At 45.5% G+C, this 27,786-nt stretch overlaps 2 protein-coding genes across 10 annotated transcripts in view; one reads left to right on the top strand and one right to left on the bottom strand.

Annotated features, from left to right (window-relative positions):
- Nucleotides 1–27,786, top strand: part of KDELR1 (KDEL endoplasmic reticulum protein retention receptor 1) — a 127,929-nt gene that overhangs the window by 38,692 nt on the left and 61,451 nt on the right. For 3 of the 7 annotated variants that reach the window (XM_083411689.1, XM_083411684.1, XM_083411687.1), the window contains exon 3: nucleotides 7,381–7,440. The exons of 3 other annotated variants lie outside the window; for them this stretch is intronic. The gene's annotated coding sequence lies outside the window, so the exon portion shown is untranslated. Of the gene's footprint in view, nucleotides 1–7,376; nucleotides 7,441–27,786 lie in introns of those variants that run through there. One more of the 7 variants, XM_083411685.1, reaches the window with a different exon arrangement.
- GRIN2D (glutamate ionotropic receptor NMDA type subunit 2D) overlaps nucleotides 7,408–27,786 on the bottom strand; it is a 61,444-nt gene continuing 41,065 nt past the window's right edge. For all 3 annotated transcript variants that reach the window (XM_083411566.1, XM_083411565.1, XM_083411567.1), the window contains 4 exons: nucleotides 26,007–26,167; nucleotides 21,846–22,033; nucleotides 14,485–14,717; nucleotides 7,408–11,699 (listed from right to left, as the gene is read on the bottom strand). In XM_083411566.1, the coding sequence (XP_083267692.1) occupies nucleotides 10,257–11,699; nucleotides 14,485–14,717; nucleotides 21,846–22,033; nucleotides 26,007–26,167 (2,025 nt within the window). In that variant the 3' untranslated portion in view covers nucleotides 7,408–10,256. The remainder of the gene's footprint in view (nucleotides 11,700–14,484; nucleotides 14,718–21,845; nucleotides 22,034–26,006; nucleotides 26,168–27,786) is intronic.

Genomic DNA, 27,786 nt, shown 5'->3' with positions numbered 1-27,786 from the left:
TTCAGAAGCTGGCAACTCTAAATGGGAGGGATCCCATGGATCAAAGGAGGGGAACCCTGGGAGCTCAAACCCATAGGCTGGCGGTGAGAGCAGCGTGGGGCTGAGTGGGTTGGAGGCAAGTGCCAGTCCCTGCTGGCTGTTCTCTCGCCACTCTTTTTTCTTCCTTTCTGTGGGCTGTTCTGTCACCGTAGCGTCAGTCTGGAACTTTGGAGAAAGTTCATTTACATAGAAATGAAAAATTAAATTAGTGCAAATGTGTAATTCAGCCGGAAAATATGATTAACAAGACGCTGGGCCAGGAGGAAGGGGAGGGGGAGAAAGAGGGAGGGAGGGAGGCACAGGGCCAAGAGGAAACTGACTGTGCTGTCACACGCAGGGGCAAAATATGCTAGATCACATTAGGACAGACACGCGGCCTCTGTCTATGCATGCACACGTTCCAAGCTGCATACTGGAAAACACCGCAACCAACTTTCCCATTGCCTTAGGTGGTATCCTTCAACTCTGGCCTGCATTTCCAGGCATATCTGTGGGGGTATCATTTCATTTCCCTTCCTGTTCTTGCTATTATTCCGGGCTGTCTGCAGATTCAGGCAGGCAGACAACCAATATGAGCATCTGTGCTTTTGGTGCAGATAAAAAGTCGGGGGTAGGGGAGGATAAATTTTCCTAGCCAGCAGATAGGGAGGTGGGGTGCTAAAAAAACACATTTTTCATTTTATTAACAGAAAGCAATGGCTCTGCTGCTTTTTGCAGCGAGGCATCTGGACAAAGACGGATAATGAGTTAGGCTTAATCCATCCATCCTATGGCCTCCTCTGTTGCCAGTTAGAGAAGCGTTTGGTGCCCCCTTCTGACCCCTGCCTTTCCTTGGGTCCCTTGATGCGTTCATCTTCTTGATTTATGCTTTCCACATCCCCTTTTTTCCACATGTACAGACAATCACAAGGATGAGAGGGAGAGCAGATCCTAGGGACCCTAGTGGTTATAAGCTATGAGGAGAAAGAAAAACTGGGGAGATAGGAGTGCTGCATTCTTAGGGAGAAAGTAGCTTCACCCACTGGTCTAGTTCAAATGTTGAAATATGGTTTGGCGGTCAGCGCCTCAGGTTGGTGCACTCTGTCTCCTTCCTTCATTTCCTTGTTTTGCAATATTCTCTAGCTTGCTGTAATGTCCTGATCAGGCAAACAATGCCTATTGCAAGCAGTATTTTGCCTTCCAAAAAAATTGGAACTGGGATTTGTGGTTGCTGTAGTTTGCCCAATTCAGATTTCACGGCAGGCAATAGTGCAAACTAGGAAGTGAGAGAGGGAGTTGGGACACTGGATGAGAAGAGAGGGCAGAGAGGCATGGGAGGGCAGAGCACACAACCCCAAAGCTTGGTGGGGAAACTGCAGTTTGGTTGTGCCATATAAACAGGGCCACTGAATCCATGGTTAGTTTTTCTGTTTTAAAAATGCTATCCTTTGGGATATAATACCTACACAAAAGACCAACAATTATCATGTCATGAGCTATTCCTATATTATAGGCGAAAATGCATTTCCAGTCCTAAATGCTAGACAGAGCAGGACAGAGTTTAAGTGCTTTCTGAACAACAACCAAACTGAAGTTTTCTTCTTCATTTTCTGTGCATGGAAATGCGGTGCAGTGGTTACAGTCTCAGACTAGAACTGGAAAACCTGGGTGTGAACTCAGCCATGAAGCTTACTTGGTGACCTCTCAGTGAGTGAGTTACTGTCTGTCAGCCTAACTTACCTTGCAGGGTACAGTGTGAGGATACAGTAGACAGAGTAAAACCCTGCCCTGAGCTCCTTGGAGGAAGGGCAAGATAAAATATAAAACAGATCAATATAATATAATAGTAAATAAAACCTTAGAATGCTTCAGGAGAAGCTTTGCCCATCACTGCATCTCCATGCTTGGAAAGTTACAGCTGTTGAACTTCGGCTGGTAAAACGCAAAAATCCCTGCTAAAAAAAAAGTTGGAATTCACTTTGGAAATAGAAGAGATTGAGGCTGACAGCCTGGACTCTGAGATTCCACCTTGCTCTCAAGCCAGGGAATTAAATGCTACATCTGCTGAGGTTCATCCTCCTATCCAGTCTCTAGCCTCCAGAGATATGGCTTAGCTGCAAGGCTGGATTAAGGTAGTTGGGAGCCCTGGTGCAATTCCCAAAATAGGGGCCCTTTACTTCCAAAAAAGGAATGCATGAAATAATGTACCACAAAAAATATTGTGGTCTCTTAAAGATAAACACATTTACAGTGGTGTTGAATATTCATGGATTACAAAAAACATCAATCCTGAACATTTGCAGTTTCACAATTGTCAGCAAACTGCAAACATGTTTGTTTGTTTGTGTGTGTGTGTGTGTGTGCGTGTGTGCCAATCTTCATAAACAAAAAGAAAATACTCTGGGCATGTGTACTTAACTCATCACTGTTTTTACTCACTTTCTGCCTTTGACCCGTCACCAACTCTCAGTCTAAAATACCTCAATGGTTGTTGTGAAGATTTAGGTGCTGCAAAATGACTGCAAAAGGGAATTTAGTGCTTGTATCATAGACATCAAATGTTGGTTCCTTTAACTAAACTGAGGCATCTTTGTTCAATAAGGGGTTGTGTTTTTCTGCACACACATCCTTCACAGATTAATTAGTACAGCTCCGAGGCTTCAACCACTTTTAGCCTGGTTTGATTATTGAGTTTTAGATCCCTATGTTCCTAAAAAACAAAACAAAACCTGCTCCCGCTTTCCAATGTTCTGCACTGGGTATAAACCATGCCTGATCAAAGGCATCTCCATCAAATAATATTTAAAACCCACGTTTAGCAATGCGTTTCATTGGGCATTCTGGTACAGTCATATTCTTTCTCTCTCTCTCTCTCTCTCTCTCTCTCTCTCTCCCTCTCCCTCTCCCTCTCTCTCTCTCTCTCACACACACACACACACACACCAGCAAATACACAAACACTACTTACAAATATATATTCCACACACACCCATTTCCACTTCTGCCATCACTGCATTGCCTTCTTTAGTCCCCAAATCCCCCCCAAAAGGTGTACAGTACCCTCTAAAGTGAAGGGGAGAGGGCTACTTCTCAGCCAGCAAGTGTGGAAGCGGGGGCCCTTCTGACTTCTTGAAGCACTCTGCAGAGTAATATGAAACTTGTCCCCCCCTCCCCGCCCCCAACTTCAGTAAAATATTATCTTCAATCATGTTGGTACCCTGAACATTATGATTTATAACGTCTCTTCCCAAAGGACTAGGGATATTCTTTTTTTTTTTTGGGGGGGGGAGTTCAAACTCTGTGCTGCATTGCAGACATGGGCCCTGGTGCCATGGATAATCCAATCCAATCTTGCTTGGTTGCAGGGGGTTGGACCAGATGACCCTTTGGGTTCCTTCCAACTGTACGATTCTATGATTCTGCCAATGCTATGTGTTGTTATAGGTTAAATCAACACACTCAAGGTACACAGTAGAGTGTCATGTATTGTCAGAGGCCAACCTGCATGGTTAAGGCTTTGGAAAATTTTGTTTATTAGGAATGGGCCTATCACTGGGCAGGTTATGGATGGTCAGGAACTGAATTTTTTAAAATACGTTGCTTGATGACGGGAAAGGTCTTTCCCCCACTTCTGTTGGAAGGTGACACCCTGGCAGGGAAAGGGGAACCAGCAAGTTTGAACTGGAACAGAGACAGGGCTTATCCATACTTAGCTTTCTCCCCGCTCTTTCCAGGCAAGGTCTACACTTTAAAGCTACGTGTCTAGGCATCATTATTTTTGTTCCAGAGCTTTCCCCTGTGAAAACCCACTCTTTAGCGCTCAATCGTAGCAAACCTCAATCTGCTGTTAGTTCCAATTAAGCGCTAAAGAGCAGTTTTTCATGGGGAATCTCCATGAAAGCTCTGGGGCAAAAGGTAAGTGTGGATAAGCCCTCAGAGAGAGCTGTGAGATTTATTTGTTTTTTAAAGCTGGGGCATGGCTAAGAGAGGGGGTTGGCAGGGGGTTGGACTCGATGGCCCTTGTGGTCTCTTCCAACTCTATGATTCTATGATTCTAGGTACAGTTGCTCTTTGGATATTTCATGCCAAATTGGTGGTAGAGCTGCCTGCTTCAAAAATCCCTTTTCTTGTGCGTTCATGATAATTTGTGCTCATGATGCTATCAGGGTGGTCATGCGTGATCCTGCTTTCGATACTATTTATGCCTGCAAAAAGTTTTGGAGTGGTCATATTGCTTCATTTCCAGTCAGTGCATGCCCTGTAACATCCTGCTGAAATCTCATTACTTTATTCCACAAATCTTCTGGTTAATTTTTGTCCCACTTCTATTGCTCTGTAGCCCTTTCAGACAGCCATAACACTGGGAAAGCACCACAGAACAACCAACAAAACAGACAAAACCCACTGTTAATTTACTATTATTGTGTTAAGAACATGTTGCAAAATACATCCACAATAAAACACGAGTCTGGAGGGTCTGCTTGCATATTTATAAACAAGCAGATGTTAAATAGATGTCACAAGTCTCCAGCGCTGCCTTGTCTAAAGCAAGCCACCCTATGGCTCTTCCTCTAGACTTCTTAATGGGGACTTGGGAAACATTTAACCGTAAAGTTGTGGCACTGAACAGCTAAAAAATCCAGACTCCATATTTTGTGCCAAGGAGAGCCACATTAAGAAAATCTGGTATTATCTTTGCTTATTTTTTGGGACGAAGTGCCAAACTATCCATGACATTAATCACATGATTTGCCCCTGAGTGCATGATTTTTCCTTCAGAAATCAAGACTGGGACTCTGGAGAGTGGGGCATAAGTGTTGTTTAGCTCACTGCAGTCTCAATTGGAAGGGGGGAGGCATGGCTGCAATTTACATGAGTGGGGGAAGGCCTTGCAGGGGCCCAATCTGCATTGAACTGCAGTGGAGGAACTCCTGCTGCCTATTTATGAAATAAAAATTGTGCACTCAAGGACAAACTATGTATGTGATCAACACCACCTATAGTTTGGTTCTTAATGTAAGCAAATTACCTGCTCCCTCCTTTTCCTTGGTTCCTCTTCTTATTTTTGTTTTCTGCTGTTTTGTGAGATTGAAACAAGGCTGGCAGTTTGTTAGAGGGAGGTGGGTGAAGAGAGGATGGATGAAGAGAGGATGAGCCTTGTTTTTTTGTGACTCATCAGTATAGAAAGAAAGGAACGCAAACCTTAAATAAGAAAGCTTCCCCAAATATGCACACACGCAGAGAAACCACACTGGGGCAAGGTCTGAGCGGGATTAAAAAAGCCTTTATTTCTTATGAATGCCCTAAAATAGTATCGAAAACCCTAGCCCCTCCCCCCCATCCGGATGCCTGGGTCCCTGCCCCACCCAAACCCTGCCCCATTCTGTCGTGGGGCGCTGCCCCATGGTCCCACTTCCCCACCCCACCCCAGCGAAACCCCACCCATTCCAAGAAAGACCACCCCCACCCACATAGCCCGCTCCCTAAAACAGCAGTTCTAAAGTTATTACTAAATTGCCCCCCCAAAATAGGAAAAGGGACAAAGAGACACAAAGAGAGAGAAAGAGAAAGCAAGGTTGGGAGTGTGAGTCTGAGGTTATTATGGGTTTATTTATGGTTGTTAGTTTACTTGTGAGGGAGACTGCATGTGGTCCCGATTCTGCACATGTAGTTGTATCTCAGTGTTCATTTATTGGAGGTTTGGGGGGTGCACCTCTTCTGTGGTGCATTTTATGTCACACATTTTCATGTATGCTACAGTTCCTATGGTTTTATATCACCGTGTCGGTGGGTCCTGTGCACACTTAGTGAAATCTTTAGCAGATTTTGCTTACAAAAGATGCGCGTCTCAACAAACACATTGCCCTTCCTGGCGACACCCTTTGCTGCTATAGACTCAGGGGCCACTTCACACATGACGTCGCTTCCTAAACCATTTAGGCCCACAGTCCTGCCACAAGGCAAGCGATAGCGTTACCCTTATCTGCACGCCGGGAAAAAACGTCAAGTGTGCCGCAGTCCTGGCACGGCTGCTTTTTGCAAACGCCTCTGTCGGTGTGATTTGTATACATGTGTGATTGTGGGTTCCTTTGAAATGGTTGTGTGGCTTCGATCCTGCCTACCTGTATCTGAGATGGAGTCTGTGTGCTTGCAATGTTTGTTTGTTTGTTTTCAAAAAATTGTGGTACCTTTTTTTGCTGTGCAAGCTCCATTAAGCGGCACATTAAGTCTGTTTTGCGCAATGGTGGGTTTTATATGCAGAGGCTCGTTTCTCTACCTGCAGGCGTGATTGTTTGGTGTGTGCTTGTATGCCTTTGTGCTTGACTGTGGCTGTGTGATTGGGAGTGTGTTCCCCCTCCCCTCCCTGCAGTTCACTGTTGGCAGTGTGTGCACCATTTTGGGAGTGACCGTATGTGACTCTGGCACCTGGGACCGTGCCACTCTTCTTGCCACTGTATTGGATAACTTTTAGAGTTGCGAGGGACTCTAGAGACCCTTGGATCCAACTCCAGCCCTGAGACAGGACATCCTGTACACTTAAAGTCTCCTCAGCAGATAGGAGACCTGCCGGCTTGTTTGGTGGCTGAATAATTAGGGGTGTGCCAGCACCAGCTGGTTTTCCCAGAAGCGGTCTGGGCCTTATCCCAGTACTGCCCCCCTCATCAGGACTTCATTTCTGGACTTTTTCCGCAAAAATGCTAGCACCTCAGTAAAAAAGAGGATTCACTGGTTCCACCAGAGTTCCCTCACAATTCCTGTGACCAGACCCGGTGAGGATCTTTGCTCCTTTCTCCCTTTGCAGCTCAGTAATGCCAGCCTGACAGGATGTGGCCAGATCTATACACTTAAAGCTCATTGTTTTATGTCCTCTCCATCTGCTGTTCTCTCCCTCTGCTTTCCAACGCCTTTTTAAATATTTGAAAACTGTCAACATCTCTCTCTCTCTCTCTCCCCCCGCCCCCTTCATCTTATTTTTCTCGAGGCTAAACAGACCCAGTTACTTCAGCATCTCCACATATGACTTGCCTTCCAGACCTTTGATCATCCTTGCAGCTCTCCTCTGAATCTTTTTCAATTTGTCAACATCCTGCTCGAACTGAGGTGCTCAAAACCAAACACAGCACTTCAAACGAGGCCTTGCTGAGCACAAGCCTCACTTGGCTAGGGGAGGATGGATGAGAGGAGAGGTGCTGCTGCTTTACTGGGTCAAAGTGGTGGCCGGGACCTGTGTCTGCTCTGTGGTCCATTGAAATTGCTTGCCAGGGTAGCTGTTGCACAGTGCCTAGGAAAGCTGACAGATTAAAGAAACAAGTGGCTTTCTTTGCTTTGTTGCTTCATTCTGTTTCTGCCTTTCACACAGAGAGAAGTGCCACAGAGCACTTAGAGACCACCCTCTGGGCCCTGGAGATGCCTACAAATCTGGTAAGCCCAGCCTCACCTTATGGCGTCCTTTGAGCAGTCTAGCACTTTGGCAGGGTCCGCCAGTGTCAACTGGCTGGGTCTGTGGGATGCCATTTTAAACTTCCTGCTATGCTGCAACAGGAGCGCTATGGGAAGTTTAAAATGGTGCCTTGTAGATGCCTGTGGCTGCTAAGGAAGCCTATGGCCACCAATGCACGGCCCCTGCCCCAGCAGAGGACACTTTGTTGAGGGCCCTCTAAAGCCTGTAGCCAGACCTGCCTTCAGACCTGCTGAGCACTTCAAACTGATCTTGCAAAAATTAGATTTGCAGAGTGCAACATTCTGTGCCTAACACCAAATTGGCACTTGCCTGGAATTGTAGCACACATCACTGGCTATGTCTCCAAGAGGGGCTGGGACTGGTGACACACGGTCTACAAGCCACCCGTGGCCCTGGCAAGGCTTTGTTTCATGTGCATGGTCTTTTTGATTTCCCCAGAATCCTCATTTTCAAGGTTTCTGGAGAAGACTGAAAGCCTTGGGTAAGGGGCAAAATGACAAGACTACTTCATGCCATGACCCTTGTGTTGAAATGTGGGTTGTGCCAAATTCCCATAGAGCAGGGGCAGGATGAGAAAAAGAGTGCAGCACAGGTGGAAGGTGAATGCTGAACATTTTTCCTGCCCGTGACCCTATTACCACCACCACGTCTCCTGAGCTGCCTTTTTCCTGGTAGCTATTACTTCTGGTTTCACCCCATCAGGGGAACACTGCTTATGGAGAAGTGGTTGTGATGTTGGACTTGGCAGCGGCCTGGTTGTATCATATGGGTTTGCTGCCTTCAACTCTAGTTTGCCCCCAAAACTTGAGTTAATCTGTAATGCTGCCCATGGACTTTATGTTACTGACCTCTGCTTTAGGGAAAGTTCCAAACATTCTAGAGATGAAATATAATAAAAGAATACCCTGTTCTCCCTTTTCTCTTCTGGATTCCTGCTGTCTTAAGATTTAGAACCATGCCAAGATTCCCATCTTATCTACTAACCATTTATATTCCTGTCTTCCATGAGTTTTGTCTCATTGTTGTTGTTTTTCAAAAAAGAAATAGCTCAGTTTGCCAATTAATAGCCACATCAGTGGATCTCAGATCATTTGCAAGCTGAGTGAAAAACTCTTTCCTTCAGACCTGCTACTTAAGTACACTTGGCTTCTCATATTTGCAAAAGTTTCTCCTAGAAACTTGCAAAATTCTAAGGCTGGGCATTTTCCAGAATAGTGCAGAGACTGGGCTTTCAGCTGGCTTTAAGGTCCGCCTTCCCACTCATCAGCAGTCTCCAGCAAAAGGAGAACTTGTGTATCTTCTCTGTGGAAAGGTGCGCAAGATGTACCTGCATTGGGAGCACATTTATCTTTCCTTGCAATGGGGGATGCACAGTTCCCCCCTCAAGCAGGAAGCATGGAAATAAGTTTTATAATCACTCTCACATCCAGTGTTCCAGCTTCCCAGCTTAGAGCAACCAGCATTAAGATGGTGTGTGGCAATTTTGGTGATGAGAATATACAGTATATTATCTGTTGAATGAGGTTTTTATTCTATTAGATTTAATTTTGTTTGGTTTGAAGTGGAGGTGCCCTTTCAGTCTATATAGTCATGTTTTCTGTCATTTTCTGCAATAGCTCTCTTAATACGGAGAGCTTTGGTGCACTGATGTAGGATGTGTGAAACAGACACTTTCAGTCATGGGACTGGTTTGTCCATGTGGTTTGGGGGGCAGTGATTGCTTTTGCCCATTACAGCGCACAAGTGTGTGTGTGTGTTTTCATTTCAGCATCCATGATGTTTGCATGTGTTGCTATCGCTATCATAATGGGTGCATGATTGCAAGATTAAAGCAGGGGGGAAGGAGAAAGAAGGTGGTGGTTAAGAAGAGCAAAGAAAGCAAGAAGGGAGAAGAGGGAAATGTGCAGGGGGGGAAATATCACAGTTTTCTGTTGAACAAAGTCACAGTTTTGTCTCCTAACATCCCCTCCCACCCAGAAGTCCAGACAGTTTTGTGGTTATTGTTGTCCAAGCCCCTCCCCACCCCCTCCGGAGCCTGACTGATGGCACTTCCCCCCCTGCTGCCAGTCTACATGGGGACACAGACTCTCTCCAGGTTCATGATTGGTTCATTTCAATGGCACTCTCTCGGGTTTTGTTCGGAGAGTAACAGCCCTGCTGTTGCAGTAGCCAATTGCCCCTGGCCACAGGAACCTACCCCATCGATGTGCCACAGGGTGGCAGAAAAGCCCTTTTTCTGGATATAAAAGGTCTGTTATGGATACACAGGAGAGACCAGTTCCCCTCTACCCCCTGCTGTAAATCGGCTGGTGGATGGGACTGGGTGTTTTGTCACAGGGAGCTATTCTGGTGGCACTTGGGGTAGCAGTCTCAGGGTGTTACCCCTCTCTGACATATCATCTCCACTCCCCTGGGTTTTTTAATGGGATTATTGGTGGTTCCAGTCCCCACTGTTTAATCTGTGATACTCTTTTGGTTGAACACTTCCCCTTTTCTGTGGCAGGGAGATGTGGTCCTATCACATATATTCCTGGTGGCATCCTGGTGGCATGCCCTTTGTCTTGGTGGGTTCACTTGTGGCACTGTTCTGCTTCCCCCTCTCTGCAGTCATCTTCGTGGTCCTCCCTTCTTTCCATTCGGTTGAACCACAGCGCCATCTGCACCACCTCAGTCCCCACTGTGTGAGCTCAACTACAGCTCAGTCTTTTTTTTCCTGCTGTCCCATCTGAAGCCTCTTTCCCCACCCCCACCCCACCCCCACCCCACCTGTTGCTGGTCATACCTCTGACTCCAGGCTAGAGAAATGGGCAGAACCACGGCGGGCAAAAAGCTCCCCGCTTCTGCTCACCCGGCGTGGCAGCCACTCCGGCGAGAAGCCGCCCTGGTGTCGATGGGAGGCCCCGCAGCGCACCATGTGGCAAGAGCTGAGGTCCTCCAGGCTACGGGAGGTGGGATGTAGAACTCCGCCAGCTGGCCCCAGCTCGCAGGAATGGTGATGGCAGCGTCGGTGAAAGCCGTGGCGGTGGCGAGGAGCCAGGCATCCATACAGGCTACAGTGGCGGTGCTCCCAGTCCAGCCGGCGTTCCAGACGCTCCTCAGAACAGCTCAAGTAGCGCAAGGCCTCCTTGCGGCATGGTGGGGTGGGTGGCGGGAGCATTTCCAAGCTCAGGCAGTGCTGGCAGGGACCGTGGCATCCGTGGCACTTGGCCAACTTGTCGGCTGACCAGTAGTGCAGGGGCTTATGCGTGGCAAAGAGCTGCCTCTCTCGGGACGGGTATGTGCAGAAATAATCCGGCGACTGGTACCAGCAGCTATGCCCATCACTGTCCCTCTCACAGATGTCAGAATCAGAGTCAGAAAAATCCACATAATGACTTTGGCTGCGCAAGCTGGCACCTACGGCAAGCGGGTGGGAATGACTGCGGCAAATGTGAGCCCGGGAGCTCCTCTCTCGGCTGGATGATGTCGGGCATTTGACTTCTGTCTCGGCTCGAGGCAGAGATGTCTCTTCGGCATGTCTGTAGCGGGAAACAGGTGGGGAGCGTTCATCCTCATAGGACAGCCGTGTGTAGCCATACCGACCCCGTTCTTTCCCAAAAGGCCGACTGCTGCCCCGTTCCAACTCACAAGGGCTTTTGGTCGCATAGCCACTGGAGGAGCCATCATACTTCTTCACCTCTGGGGCTCGGCTTGCCGCTTTCCCGGCTTGGAAACTTTCATACAACCCACGGAGGGATTTGCGTTGCCAGCCCGATGCCACCGGTGGCATGTCGGGAGTTTCTTTCTCACGCACAATGGCAAAATATGAGGGAGGATTTTCCAGCCCCCGGGAGGGTGGTGGCGGAGACAGCTGACAGGGCGCCATCTTTTTGCCACTGACGTGATCGGACAGCCCTTCTGGTTCAATGGGCCCATAGAACCGGTGGAAGCCATCTGAGAAAGGGCTCTTGAGGCTATGGCGTGGGGGTTTGGTTGTGGGGAGCTCTGTAGGCGTCGGAGGGTACAGATCCTTGTAGCAATTGGGACTACGAGCGTGGCGCCACCGTTCCACAATGCGCCGTTCGCGAGGCAGGAAGCTAGAACAGGGAAGTGGAGGGCCTGGGGGGCTGGGCAACGCTGGGGCTGCACCTCGCGACGGCCCGTAGGTGTGGTTAAGGATGGGTAGCTGCTGCTGATCTGGGACTTTGGGGTCTTCGCTGCTGCAACAGCTGTACATGCCCTGGAGCGAATTGGAGAAAGAGGGATAAATAAGGGGGCTGTTGGAACTGTAGCACAACTGCCAAACTACAGGGAGGAATACTGTTGCTGTAAGATCTGCATGGGAAATATGGTGGGGACCATGATGAACCTGAGTACTAGCCTGGGGGCAGGCTCAGTGTATACTACCCCTCCTTCCCTGGGGGGTGGAGGGGATCCACAAAGAAGAGTGTAAAAGTCATCTGTATTGCATGCTCCTTGTGAAACCCATCAGGACTTCCTCTGTGTGATAAAGTATTGCAGTCATAATGCTCTCTCTTTTTTTGGGGGGTGCTCTTTTTGCAGTTCTTTATAGAATATCATAAAGAACGGTTTCTCCAGTTCCGTGAAAGTGCAGTTACTTTCTAATCCATAGCCTAGAAATCTCACTGGGGGTAATTAGCTCTAGCACCACCTACAACATCACTTTTCTCTGCTCACCAGCTCCTCATGTCACTTCACCCCATGATTGATTTTCTACATGCACCATTCACTCTGCCCCATCCTGGCTGCTGCTACACAGCTCTTCTCCCCTGAGTACAGGTAACTAGTCTCACAGATTCCTCACCCCATTTCTCCATCTCAGTGATATTCATGGGGTCACAGCCCACACTTTGGAAAACCCTGGAGTGTATTTCTGATGGTATCCCATATCCCTCGATTGTGAAGGACCTCTTGTTATAAGACTGTCTTCCTGTACCAGGGAATGATAAACACCAGGGAACTGGAATTCTTTCCCTCCTATCCTTCACATGCACACAATCTTCCACCCCAAATGCTACTCCAGATCACTCTCCACCATGGAGAGCCTTCTGCTATTAACAAAGAGTGCATTTCTACCCTGTCTAGCATATGCATTCTCCCACCAGCCCTGAGCCTATCCTTCATAGTAGGTCATTTATTTCAGAGATGGATCACTGTGGCAGTGAATGGAGGGAAGCAGAGAGGAGGATACGGTGAGAGGAGGAGGAGATAAATACAAGTGGAGAAACTGACATAGTGAAGATCAAAAAAGAGACAATGGAAACTCTCCAGGTAGAGGAATCAGAGAGTAGGGTGGGATTTTTGCCACCTGGCTGAGTGATTAAAAGCAAAACAAACTTAGCCTCAGTGCTCGGCGGCAGCAATTTTTAATCTGCATTTAAAGTGATCAACATATGCAAATGGGAACTATAAAGAACTCAATTTGTGCTTTAGCAATGAGAATATTTTGAAAGCCAGGGGAATGGCCTGTTAACATCGTCACTACACTACAAATTTAATCTATTTTGAAATCTCTTAACTACCAGGCTTCCCCTCCTCCTTGTGGAATGTGGTCTGTAGTGTGCCAGCAAGTCTTTGTTAGTCTTCCCAGCCATATCATAGAAATACCGTGCCCCAGGTTTCCCTCTGTAAGCCAGAACCATTTAAAATGCTTGACACCAGTTTAAATTTGTAGTATAGACATAACAAGATATGATGAGTATGCTCCTCTTTCCTTACCTAGTAACCACAGCCAATCTGATGGCAGAAAGCAGGGCTTTAAAATAAAGTAGTGTGGCTCAAACCTCAACACCCATCTTTAGGAGTTAGTCACTAAGAATCCAGCATAGAAATGAGAGGGATATAGAGACAGCAATGGAGTCGGATGTTGAAATAGGACTTCCTGCATTTTTTTCTTCTGCAAGTGAGCTACAGGTAGATATCGCATTTTGTTTGATGGATGTAGTAACCAGCAAATAAAATGCAAATATGCTAGTCTCTCTGGTACTGTTCTACCTGATTGCTCAGGTACAGTGCCAACCTCCCTTTTAATTTTTTGAAGTGCAGCAAATAGATTCATTCACCTGAACATTAATTTTTCACCTTAATTTTAAAAGACCGTCAACACAATTTTTTAAAAGTTGAAAAATTGTTCCAGCTAATTAGCTCTGTGCATCCAGCTTCTGCTGCAGACAGGCAGAACTGGTTTTCCTCATATCAGTCCCACAGAAGAGATTTGTCTATATGTGAACAAAGCACAGGGAATGTGCTCCCACAGTGACCCCCTACTATTCAGGCTAGGCATGTACAGGTGGTGACCACTTTAGGCTCATCCAATTGACATGCGATCGCTGACACATGGGTCCTTTTGGATCCAGAAGAGGGAAGACCAGGGGCGTAAAGGGCCGGGCATGCTGATGAACGCTGCGCTGATGCTCATGGGGACTGGGAATGGAACCACCACACAGAATGGTCACCACCTGTATGTACACAACCATAAATTAATAGCTAGGGAAAGGGGAAATTGTAGACGGGTGTATACATTATTTTCCATGTTAAGGTAACCCAAAGTCTGTGATTTGTACTATGAAAACCTGCATATACAGTACTGACTTCTTTTGTATAATTTAGTCACAGCAGAATGGCAAAGAAAGATTCAGGCTCTATAGCCCCATCTTTAGACCACTAGAAAACTTGCAGAGACCCCACCTTTTGCTTTTGAGACTGTATAAGTCATTGTCTGCACATACACTTCCATGCTTACCTTCACAGCCATAAAGGCTGGAAATGGTTGCTGCTTTCTGAGGGGAAAAAGAATGGTGAGATTCTAAGGATGCTGATTTCTGCATACAGGTGTGGTGTGATCAAAGATTATTCACAGTCCTGGGTGAAAGGAGAGTGATGTGGAGGGAGGGAAGAGCTTACTCTCTGGACAAAGAAATTGACAGTAATGGATGTGAAAATAGCTTAGTGGGTGAGAGGATCAATGGGCGCCCAACTGTCCCTTGCTGATCTTGCAACCTCACCCTGCTGAAGGCGAGCAGGAAGTCCAGCCGCCCTGTATGTCTCATACAGTGACGCAGTTTCCAGTAGATTAGGTGTTCCCAGGCAAAGACCAGCAGACTTAGTCCCATGGCCACCAGGAGCATGTAGAAGACACCCGCCATGTTGTCTATGTCCAACTTGCTACTCATCACCTCAATTTTGTCGTTGTGGCAGATCCCTGATAGCCACAGGCGCTCTAGCAGTTCAATCTCATCTGAAACAGAGGAGGGGATGGGAAGAAGAGATGGAACACAAGAAATGTGCCTTTTCACAACCTTCCCTTGGTATGGTCCATTAGACATCAGTCCCAGAAAATGCAGGAGCCCTTTTGCTCAATGGTAGGGAATAGGGATTTTGTTCTGAGGTCTCAAATGAAATAAGCTGTGTTTATCTAGTGACAGTATAGAATCTGAGTGTGGGAGCTTGTGGAGACAGGAGACAAGGGAGCAGAACCATTCTGAGCTTAGGTACATACTTAAAGGTCAGGTATCACAAAGTACTTACCCACTGACACTATTTAATTATCCTTTCATGCTTAGAGTTGTGAGAGGTTGTTCTCGTCCTGTCTTTCCAGGCATGTATAGGTGGGTAACCTTCAGCATTTTACTGTAACAGCTTCATGGTGAGTACTGGCACCTCTCTCTTTTGGTTTAAAAGTGTGACACTTACTGTAACAATTTCATGGTGAGTACCAGCTCCTATTTTTCTAGACAAAAAGCACTGGCCAACATTAAGCCAATTTGCCAGCTTGGACTTATTTGTCTCTGCCTATTTTTACACTTCCATGCTGGTGTGAAGGAAGGCAGGGCTGCTGCACTTTTAATACAAGCACTACAGGAAGAAATCTAGCAGGTCAAGCTCTTGTGACTAGGACTTGTAAACTGGGGCATTTGCAAGGGTGTTTAGTGGCGGAGTTTGAGGGGGAAGCCTGGAGTGTTGTCTCATGGACCAAGAGACATGGATGACAAGGGAGCTGCAGCAGTGACCTACTACACCTACAGCAAATCCAAGCTAGAAGAGAAGGTACAGCAACTTGAGGCCCACCTATCCACACTTTGAGCTACTGAGCAGATGAGGAAATTCTTGCTAGAGAGTGGACTGTCCTGGAACAGAGAGGCAGGTGGGATGTCCCTAGGGAGGTAGAAGATTGTGCAGTGCAGGAGACGAACTCCTGGAGGAACATGACACAAAAAGCAGGAGCCGTGTTAGGAGCCATGCTGTGTCTCTGGAGCTGCAAAACTGACTCCATGCCCTCACTTTGGACACCAGTTCTCAGCCAGCGTAGCAAGAACAGCAGCTGCAGACCTTAAAATACATCAAGGTAGCAGTGGAAAGTACAGTGTATGGAACGATTCCTTCTGCTCCCCAGAGAAGGATGAGATGTGTGGTGGTGGCAGGCAATTCTCCACGGAGGAGGACAGAGGCAGCAGTGTATGGACGAATGACTCATGGTTTCAGTTGTTTCTACACAAATGCACAGAGTATGGGAAACAAGCAAAAAGAATTTGAGCTCTCAGTACAAATATGACCTAAGTAGGCATTACTTGAGCCTGGTGGATGAGACTCATGACTGGAACTTGAGAGGTGCAACCTGTTCAAAAGGAGTAGATCAAACAGAGGGGAGGAGTAGGATTATATGTAAAGGACGTGTACGTTTGTGAAGAGATCCATAACTTGGAGCATGGAAGACAGATTGAGAGTATATGGATAAAAATTGTAGGAGAGGGAAACAAGAGTGACCTTATTGTGGGTGTCTGCTATAGACCTCCAAGCCAAATGGAGGACTCAGATGATGCCTTTCTACAGCAGATTCCCAAACATTCATAAAGAAGAGATATAGTAGTCATAGAAGAGTTCAGTTACTCAGATACATTGTCAGTGAGGCAATTGAAGAAATGATTGGACCTTTCATTCTTGGCAGAGTTTGAGTTTCAACAAACTCTGCCAAGAATGAAAGCTCCAACAACTTCCTCAATTGCCTCACTGACAATGTCATTTCCCAGAAGTGGAAGAAGCAACAGAGGAGTCATCTTTATTGGACCTGGTCCTCACCAACAGGGAGAAGCTGGTCAACAAAGTGAAAGTACAGGGAACCTTGGGAGAAAGTGATAATGTAATATTGGGTTTCATTGTATACAAGCAAGGGAAAGCTGAGGGTAGCTGAACATGCACTCCGGACTTTAAGAAGACTGATTTCAAAAAGCTTAAGGAACTTCCCCATGATCAGAAATACTCAAAGAGAAGGGAGTCCAAGAGGAATGGGAGTTTCTTAAAGGTAAAGGCAGAAAGGCAGAAAATTCCAACAAGAAAGAAAAGTAGGAGACACCTAAAAAACCAGTGTGGCTGCATAAGGAGCTTACAGGTGAACTGAGATTTAAGAAGGGCATGAATAAGAAATTGAAGAAAGGAGAAATCACAAAGGAAGAACATATATGAGCAGCCAACAGTTGCAGGGAGGTTAGGTGGGCAAAGCTCAGAATGAACTCAGGCTTGCAAGAGAGATTAAAATGAATAAAAAAGGTTTCTTCGGCTATGTTTGAAGCAAGAGGAAGACCAAGCAAGTAGTAGGTCTCTTGTGTGAAGAGGATGGAGAAATGCTGTTGGGTGACAGAGCGAAGGCAGAACTGCTCAACACCTACTTTGCCTTTTGTCTTTACCTCAAAGGAAAGCAGTGCCCAACCTGGTGATAACAGAATAAATGATGCAAGGAAGGAGCTAAAGCCCAAGATGGAAAAGAGGTGGTAAAGGAACACCTAGCTACATCAATGAGTTCAAATCTCCAGGGCCTGATGAGCTGCACCCAAGAGTATTAAAGGAGCTTGCAGATGTAATCTCAGAGCCTCTGTCTATAATTTTGAGAATTCTTGGAGAACAAGTGATGTCCCTGGAGACTGGAGGCAGGCAAAATGATGTCCCTGTCTTCAAAAGGGGGAGTAAAGAAGATCTGGGTAACTACTGACTGGTGAGCTTGACATTGTTACCAGTGTCCTAGAACAGATAATTAAACAGTCTGTCTGTGAGCACTTAGAAAAGGTGACTGTGATTACTAAGACCTAACATGGGTTTCTCAAAAACAAGCCGTACCAGACGAATCTCATTTCTTTCTTTCTTTCTTTCTTTGATAGAGTCACAAGCTTGGTGGATCAGGAACTGCTGTGGATATAGTGTATCCTGATTTCAGTAAAGCTTTTGACAAATTCCCCCATGATATTCTTGCAGAGAAGCCGGTAAAATTTAGACTAGGTGAGATAACTGTTAGGTGGGTTTGTAGCTCATTTCCATACTCAAAGAATGCTCACTAATGGTTCCTAGTCATCCTGCAAAAAAAGGGGGGACAAGTGGGGTGCTGTAGCGTTCTGCCCAGGGCCCATTGTTGTTCAACATCTTTATAAATAACTTGGATGAAGACATTGAGGGGATATTTATCAAATTTGCAGATGCCACTGAAGACAGAATTGGGATTTAAGATGACCTTAACAGATTGGAGAGCTGGGCCAAAACTAACAAAATGAACTTCAGTAGGGGCAAATGTCAGGTTCTTCACTTAGGCAGGAAGAACCAATATGCACAAATACAAGATGCGGGACACTTGGCTTGCCAGTAGTAGATGTGAAAATGATCTAGGGGTCTTAGTAGACCACAAGTTTAACATGAGTTCACAGTGTGATGAAGCAGCAAAAAAAGGTTAATACTATTGCAGAGCAGGGCGACCAAGATGATCAAGGGTCTGGAAACCAAGCCTTATGAGGAATGTTTGAGGGAGTTGGGTATATTTAGCCAGGAAAAGATACTGAGAGGAGATATAATAGCCATCTTCAAATATCTAAAGGGGTGTCACATGGTGCAAGCTTGTTTTCTATTGCTCTGGAAACTAGGACCTGAACCAATGGATTCAAGTTGCAAGAAAGGAGATTCAGACGAAACTTTAGGAATAATTTTCTGACAGTAAGAGCTGTTAACAGTGCAACAAACTCCAAGAGGTGGTGGATTCTCCTTCCGTGGAGGTTTTTAAGCAGAAGTTGGTTAGCTGTCTGCCATATATGATGTAGCTGAGATTCCTGCATTTCAGGGGGTTGGACTTGATGGTGTTTGGGTCCCTTCCAACTCTACAATTCTTTGATCCTATGAATCCTGATCTACTTGAGTGATTGCAAGCTATGCAGTGGTAGTCTTTCAGGACTGATTAATGCTGCAGACTAAAATTGTGTGTGTGTGGTATAAAAGGTAATACAGGTTTCACTTGTATGATATGACAGATGGGTGGGTTGCTGGGCAACTGTTCCTTGCCTCCCTCTCCCCTAATAAGCAATTGGAAGCTTACAATGGTGTGCATGTGTATTCCTTCATACCCAAGCAACAGGCTCCTTTAAATGCATACATCCATGCAAGATCATGATATGCTCTTCCAATAGAGATTTGGCAGGCAACTTTGACTTTCAGGTGTCTCTTTAAGACTTTTTTATGCTGACAGGCCTTAGCAGTTGTTTAAAAGGTCTCTTGAGTAGCCAGTCACATTGATGATTACTTTGCATTGCTTTTAAATGTCTAATTGTTGTGGTACACTGCCCTGATGTATTGTGAGAGGATATTATTTAAATATTTTTTAAAAATAACTATAAATAAATAATAAATACCCAGCACCCTTCAGCATGTACATATTCAACATATAAAGTTATACATCAATACACTGAAGGATTCCAAACAGATGAAATCTCCGCTGTATATATTATATACCCTCGTACTGGTGGAATTATATACCAACAAAATTATGGATATTCTGTGAACCTAAAGTGAAAATTCTGCAATTAAAGTAAGTTTTAAACATTGATTATTATACATGCATTTTTTTAGTTTGCATGCTTTATTCTTGTGTACAGATGCTTGGAATATAGAGTAATTGCAAGCAAATAGAAGTTCTAATATGTATATCTGGAATTTTGTCACTTGTGAATGTTGGCAATCCCAGGTGAATGTTGTGAATGCTTAATTAAGGTGGAGATACCCTGGTGAATGCCAACAGTCAAATAGTGATTATCATTATGCAATAAATCTGTCCCCAAAATGGGAGTATGTCTGTCTGTTTGTGGCATTCATAAAATTCATCTGAAGTTGTCAGTATTTACATGTGAATAGTTGACATTCACCACATTTTGGACATTCATTGTAACGCATCCAAACTCTACAAAGCAACCATCTGTCGGCCTCTCTCCCACACACAATTCTTACACATCATGATCCTCACAGGGCATTTTTCACAAGTGAAGCAAAGAACGCCTCTCTGTCTGGAATGCTTCACTTCTGAATGTTGTTAATCGCAGCAGAGAGAGCTGGAGAGTAAACCATGTAGCTTTTTCATTCAGCCTAATAGATGCAGGGAAGGCAAAATGATTTAAGTGTCATGGACACTGGGTGGCCCAGTTGAAACACAGCCCCGTCCCCAACATCTGCTTATATGTCCTGGTGGGGCGGGGAAAGCCCCGTGTGCTGTTCTCTAGGATATCCCCAGAGTCAGTCAGGCCTATTAGGAGAAGCAAGATTGTTGGCTAACAGCAGTTAGAGCCTCAGACTGAGCCCATTAGCAGCAGCAGAGACGGAATCCAGGTTCCTCTGCTCAGATCAAACACACCAGAGCTGTGTCTGTTCATTATCCCTGGAGCTAGAAATAGAAAGCAGGATGTCTGTCTCCCATCGCCTTTGCTCTGAGTCTAGCCCACTAGGAATTGCTTGCTCTCCCAGGAGACGCAGGAGTCCTGGCTTCCAGACCTCCTTGCGTGAACTGAGTGGGCTCCACACCTCTCTTGGGATTCCTACTCCCTTTCAGCCTGGATTAATTAATCCAAAATAAAATACCATGATCTGGTTGCATGTTCACTTTGATCAGTCTGCAGGTCTGCTAGGAGATAGTCAGGGAAGTGCATTGTGACAGCTATCTGGAGCATTGGAATGGGGGAGGGTGTGCAGGCTGGTGTGGGGGCATTAGTGTAGATGAGGGAGCCGTGTCAGTTCCAGGGCCCATAAGTCCTCTCAGCAAACTTCTACATTTGAGTTAGAAACCCCTCCCCATCTCCATGGATAAACATACACTAAAAGAAATGGAGAAATCCACACTCCTGCTGCTAATATGAGTTTTGCTCACTTGATTAACATGAATGGGCCTGTCACATTGGTTTTGCCTGACAAATCAACCGTTGATCAGGGACTTGACAAATGGGCTTTAATTGCCCTTAATGATATCAAATCTCATTCTAGCTTGTAAATGCAACACCCATCAGAATTGGGGTGTGGGAGGAAGGGAGACAGCAAGAAAGCATTTTCATTTTTTTAATGGGACAGACAGATAAGGAGCTGTGAGTTAGCTGAAGGTGAAACAGCTTGGAATGCAGGGTGTCTCTCTCTCTGAACATCTGATATGGGATTAGTAGATTTGTTCTGTGCTGTAGGGGTGCCTATTTGCTTCCATTATGCTAACATTTTTTATTACAATGACACCATATACCTCCTTCATCTGAGGATCACAGGGCGGTTTACCATACAAAACTCTTTCATTCAAAGGAAACTATCCCATATAGCACTGCCCCATGACTTCTCAAAATTCAAGGAGCACACAACAATAAATTCAACCAAATACATAGCAAAAGTGTGTTAAAGGAAACTAATCTGTTTTAACTGAACTTCAGAATCCAGATAACCCATTTTATAGCAAAGGGTAATGAATGTTTCATCTTGGCAGACCAGCATTCCTTTACCTGACTAAGCCTTCTGCCCCAGCAAACATGTGAGGGAAAGTCCTGTTCACCAATCACTATGAAGAACATGACCCATCCATAAGGAGTGGGATTGGCAGTTTGGTACTTTTCTGGGCTCTGAGCTTACTAGAAATGGGTGCGGAGGTGGGGGGGGGGGCTGAGTATCTGAAGAAGGAGCACCAGTTGCCCCATATTTCAACTTCATGCTTTTTCATAGTGTATGGATAGAATGGGGTGGTCTTGCCCCGCAGCAGGAAGTAGGATTATACATAGATTTCTTTCCAGTGCAAATTATTCAGGAGTGTCCACAGCAAGTAATAAATATCCTTTATTTCAAACACCCCTGCTCCAAAGTATCTTATGCATACACACCCAGCAATCATTTCCTAGTGGAAGAGCAGGTGGGGCAGAGATAGAGACAGAGACAGAGACAGAGACAGAGAGAGAACAATACCACTCACACAGATGTTGGAGGAAATATTCCCCCCCCCCACCTCCCAGTTACTCACACTTAAGTTTGTTCTCATCCAAAAAACCTGGGCAACTCTCAACTTCCCAGTGCTCTCCCTAGAAGCTGGCATGTAGCTAAGCCTTACCATCACTCAGAAACTGGAGCAGGGCCAGGTCAATGGGCCGTTTCCACTTGGAACCTTTCTGCAGCGCAATGCCGTAGCCTGTGGTGGCAAAGACTTTCCCACTCCCTATGGTGACAAGTTTACAGCCTTCTTCCTTTCGGGCCATGTAGTTGAGGACGGCTGCATCGTAGATGAAGGCATCCAGCTTCCTGCAGTCAGATAAGAAAGGCAGGCAGAGAAGGACAGATGGATGCAGCATTTAGCGCATTAAAAATGCCTCCATTTATTATTTGTCCACCTTTGCACAGACCTATTGATTAGAACTACAGACATTCATATTGCAATTAAAGGGAAAGGATATTTTTGAAGGAAGGGGACTGCTTTCTTTAAGTGTGAGACAGCTTACCATTTAACAAATAGTAAGGTAAAGGACCCCTGGACGGTTAAGTCCAGTCAAAGGTGACTGTGGGGTTGTGGTGCTCATCTTGCTTTTAGACTGAAGGAGCTGGTATTTGTCCACAGACAGCTTTCCGGGTCATGTGGCCAGCATGACTAAACCGCTTATGGTGCAACAGGACACCATGATGGGAGCCAGAGCACACGGAAACACTGTTTACCTTCCTGCCACAGCGGTACCTATTTATCTACTTGCACTGGTATGCTTTCGAACTGCTAGGTTGGCAGGAGCTGGGACAAAGCAACTGGAGCTCACTCCGTCACACAGATTCGAACCGCCAACCTTCCGATCGGCAAGCCCAAGAGGCTCCGTGGTTTAGACCACAGTGCCACCCGCATCCCTATTAAACAAATAGTAATATTCATTGTTAGACAGAGAGGCTCACTTGTTTCTTATCCCATATGTGAATATTTCCTGTTATAGTAACACACCAGAGTCAAAACGGCATCAAAAAATAAACACATTGAAGGCCCATCAATATTGTGGAAGGGTCAGGCTTTTTAAAATATTTTAAGAATTAATTCAACAGAGCACTGTGGCCTTCAGTTGAATGTGAGAGGGAGAGCAGTATAAAAATCAATTAAATAAAAACTGGTTCTTAGCATTACATGAAAGTATACGACTCCTGAGAGCCAAAAGGTGGCCACCTTTGGGTAATAAACTAGAAAGATAGAACACCTTTACGTTTATTCTTCGTTGTCATCAATATGTCACAGGTAGGAGCTAGAAACTAGATGATTGCCCGGCAGCGTGCCTTTAAACATGACTGAGCCTTTCCGTATGCTTAGCCTGACCAATTAACTGGGGTGCAGGGATTTTATTATGAGCCTGATTAATCTTCCCATTAAAGCTGTTAAAGTTTTCAGCCATAGTTATATAGCATAGGAGATACTTTTAATAGGCCCATAAGGAAAAGGTGCCCTTTACTGTTAGAACTGCACATCAGCCACTGTCCCACTCTATTTTATCTTCGCTTCCTCCCCCCTTTATTTATTTTTTATTATAGACAGGCTCACCTCTTCAGCCACTTCTATCTAGATATCTTGATTCCAAGCTTTCTTCTCAGTCTTTTGCTTTCTAATGCCCTCTGTTTCACAGTCCTAAAAACAGACTGACCCTACACAGGGCCCATAACTTTAAATTCACATAGGATCGGATTATTAGGTGTCTCCGTCCTGTCCCCTTGGGCCCATCCCCATTCAACCATTCAAACATACTGGCAAAGTTTTGGTGGCCATGAATGTACATGGTGGTATTTAAAAACAAAAAAACTCTGAACTTTAAACAACAAGAACAAACAAACCCTGAAGAGTAGATGCAGGCCACTGATTAAAAAGAGAAGGAAGAACTTAACAAGCAGTAAACACACAAAGCACCAGACAGGGACAGCATAGGGGAAAGCAGCAAGAACCGAATAGTTGAATTCTGCAATAGTGGCAAAGTCATTCTTTTAGAATCTTCAGCACCGTTGAAATGGCCCAGTGCCAGAACTCCTGGCCAGAGCAGCTCCAATTTAGACAAGGCGGGCCACTATCAGTCCAGCAGCTACAAGGAAGACCACAGGCCCTGGTATCCTATGCAAGCCTGAGTCACAGCCTGAGCCCAGCAAATCAGGCATTCTGGAACCCAAGGCAGGAATCTGTACTTTCCAAGCCTGCACCTCCGGAGGAACAGACCTCCTCCACATCAGAGACCCACATCCACAGGTCACCACGTCAATGCAGGCAACATGCCGGGAGGGATTTGCCAGTGCAAATCCAGAAATCAAGTTGCTATCTGCTGGTGCTAGTTTGCAAGCCGACCCCTGCATTCTGCATTAGCCGCAGCCTCCAGATCAACTGCCAAGGTAGTTCTACAAACAGTGCGTTGCAGTGATCCAACTGTGAGGTTAGCAATGCATGGATAACTGCTATCCTGATCCAGGAACAACTGTATCTGTCTTCTCAGCCAAGCTTCCTAGCCACTGAGGACACCTCCAGTGGTAGAGTTGGATCTGGGAAAATCCTCAGACTTTGCACCTGCTCCTTCAAGGAGAGAGCAGCCCCATCCAGGCCTGGCAACTTACTGACTTCCCAAGCCTACAAACCTCAATCTTGCCAGGACTCAGTTTATTAGCCCCCATCCAGCCCATCACTACAGTACAACCCAACACCTGCAGCCAGCTTGACAAATTGGTCAGGAGTGAAGGGAACTGAAGTCACATAAATTTTGGTGGCCCAAAGTTGGAGGTGCCTGTCTTAAGTACATATATGTACAGAGTAGGAATTCTAATCCATATATAAATGATTGTGACTGTAGAATTGGGAGGTGGTTGTTAATTTGGGTTAATTAGCAGAGTATGTGGGTGTTTAAATGGTGAATCACGCACCCATAACCTTGCCAGTTGGCTTTTAAAAAATTGTTAGTAGGATTGGCAGCAGTTCCGACAGCAGTGGGAACCACCCTGAAAGGGCGCTCAAACAGGCAGAGCTACAATGCACTCCTACTGCAGCAAAAAATTAGCGTTTAAGTCACAAATGCTCACAAATCCAAAATCCACATACAAAAACCCCACATTGAAGTCTAGTTAACAGCATGATGGCGCAGCTCAATCCTGCACTTGAATGCCTCACTGTGGACTTGTCTTATTTGGTTTATTTATGAAATGAGCCAGCAGGAGTTCATAGAAGTTCACAGAAGTGTTGTTGTGGGGAACAGTGGGGAGGCACTCTTGCTGGTGTGTGCAGCTACCAAGGCTAGACAAGCACTTGCTCACCAGAGTTATACACAGAAGGAGTGCACAGCCTTTAAAGGTGTTTTTTTTTTTTTTTAGGACTGCAGTTTCTATAATCAGATCTTACGCGAAGCTTACTTCCAGGTAAGCGGGCATAGGCTTGCAGCCTTAATTAATTGGTTAGATTCATTCAACTAAAAAGGAGTCCCCAATGAGCAAGGCAACAGTTTCTTTAAAAAAAAAAATTTTTAATGCAATTACTTGCATTAACAGCACATGGCAAGCACAGCTTTTGCACAGGCCTTCACTCCTATATGAGAGAGAAGTGGGGATGCCTCTTCTAATGTCTGCAGTGCATCATCTAAAAACAAAGTATGCTTAAAAAAAAGAGAGTAATTTTTGCTCATATGCACATTTCTGCAGATTTAATTAATTCACTGATTAATTGACCCAAACTCATATTATTATTAAATTGGCTAAGATTTCTTTAATCAGATGACAGCCTAATGAAAATTGACTAATTATAATTATAAACTTGTTAAAGGATCACAAAACAGCATGGGCATTAAAGCTGGCCATGTCACAAGCAACATCCAGCAGCAGCCTGTGTCACTCACACAGTCACATTCCACAGAGCAATTGCCACAGCAATTAATGTACTACCGCTGGAGGGAGAGGATGTTGCAGAGGGGAAAAACGGCATTTACTTCGCTGAATATTTACCCCAAGTGTGGGCAAATGGTGGCTTCTCTACAACAGGAGTGTGGCCTCATGGAATGATGACGAGAGTGTGCGACATAAATGAGAAGCATTTGCACATCTGTTGTGTAAAAAATGGGTTATGTGGAGAGAAACATAGGGCACATGTGGTCCCGCTGTAGGGGCCTGCTGCAGGCCATGTGCCCCAGGGAGCAGAAAGGCTTAGGATGAAAATATATGCTGAGAACTAAGGGTCTTGGAGTTGTCCTTCCTGCTGCCGCCACCACTGCTTCTTCCATTTCCCCCCACCTACCCTGTCTGCAGGTTCTGGAGTGCATCCTCCACGCTGCGCTGGTTGTACTTCCCCATATATTCGTGCATCTCCCCATAGTTGTTCCGAATGTTTTTCTCGGTGCTCCCGTTGGGAACAGTGCCAAATCTCAAAGGTGGGTAGTGATGCTGTGGTTTCTGGAACTGTAGAGGGAGGTAAAGGGAAATTGGAGCGTGAAGAGTGCTTCTGCGGATCTTGCCCCGACCCCTTCCCTGCTCTCCTCCCAAATGTGAAAACTGAGCAAGGACGGGAGGAGGGAGATTCTTAAATTTGCTGGTGCTACTTTTGGAGTAGTGTATTGTTGTGCTCAGTTGGCTGAGAAATAAAACGGAAATTTGGCTGGCATCAATTAGAGCAGAGTTCACCTTCCCAAGCATTATGATTTCTGGATATGGAGAAGCACCCTGTTGTGTGTGATGGATGAGACAGACGAGCAGAGTGGTATGGATAAGAAATGGAGAGATGCATATAGTGATGGATGGGTAGGTAAATACCATGTTTATTTGAGGATGAATAAATGAGCTAACAGATTTATTTATGAGCTTCCATTTTTATCCCCATCCTCTTTGGAGCTAAGGGTGAGGCACATGGTTTCTGCTTCCCCATTTTAGCCTCACAATAACCCTGTGAGGTAGGTTAGAAAAACTGGCTGGATTGGGGAAGAGGACAGTCAGGAAGGGTTGATATCTGGAAGTTCTAAATTTTTCTCTGGGCATCAGGAACTGCCACAATCTGAGTGAACAAGTTTTGCTCGTGCTCAGGGTTGACCTTCATGTCACACATTCTTTTTAGGAAGAGCAGCTTGGAAGAGGGGGATTTAGAAGCCGCTAGAGGAAACACCGTATCAGCAGGGGCTGATCCAGCTCTATGATTCTGTGTTTCCAACATGCTTTTGGATTCCCGCAGATGGAAAATTTGCGTTTTTGTGCGTGACTTGAAGCAGAAAAATGGCAGATAGAGAGGGGATTATGTACACCCTTTCCTCCTGTCCATCCTCCTGCCACTCTTATTTTCTCCTCTCCTGAACCTGCTTTTCATTTAATAATGGCTTTGGGGGTCAGTTTCAACTCCACAGGGTGTAATCGTTCATGATGTTTAGAGTTTGAAGGGAATTCCACCCCTGTAATGTCAGATGGACACTGATATTGGAAGATGTGGGTGGGTGGGCGGGTGGTCTGTCCCAGCTGGTGGCAGGGCTTAGACTAAGGGCCTTGTAGCCTCCTCCTTCTCAAACAGTTCTGTGACACGATAGGAAAGCAGACAGGCAGTAGTATTTGGAGATGGACGAGAAGACTAAATAGATATGAGCAAGAAACATCATGTATGATTACTGAGTTTGTCCTCTAGAATCCAGCCAAGAGATCAGTGCCCAAGCCAAGGAAAAGAAAACGAACTTTTTAGAGATTTATCTAAGGACAGGCGGGTGAGACAGGCAGTTTGGGAAATAAGACATAGAGCGAAGGGAGAAGCAGAGTGAGAAAGGAACAGTGGGATGTGGAACTCGAAGGCCATGCAAGATGAAACACCTTGAGGGTGTGTTTGTACCAGTACCCAGGCAGCGTTGATTTTGTTTTTTGTCCTTTTTTGACCCATCTTTGCACATTTCCTATGCTTACACACACCCTCTTCAACTAATGTGCTTGTTTGTTTATTGTCAAGCTGCAGAGAGCCTTTCTTCATGATCAGTAAAAGCGTGGACGAGCCCTATGTTTTCCATTTTAATATGCTATTACAAACAGTATTTTAGCAACAATCGCATTGC

Source organism: Podarcis tiliguerta, assembly GCF_965153285.1.
Source record: "Podarcis tiliguerta genome assembly, chromosome: 13".
Classification (NCBI taxonomy): domain Eukaryota; kingdom Metazoa; phylum Chordata; class Lepidosauria; order Squamata; family Lacertidae; genus Podarcis; species Podarcis tiliguerta.
This window is presented reverse-complemented; position numbering and strand designations above follow the sequence as displayed.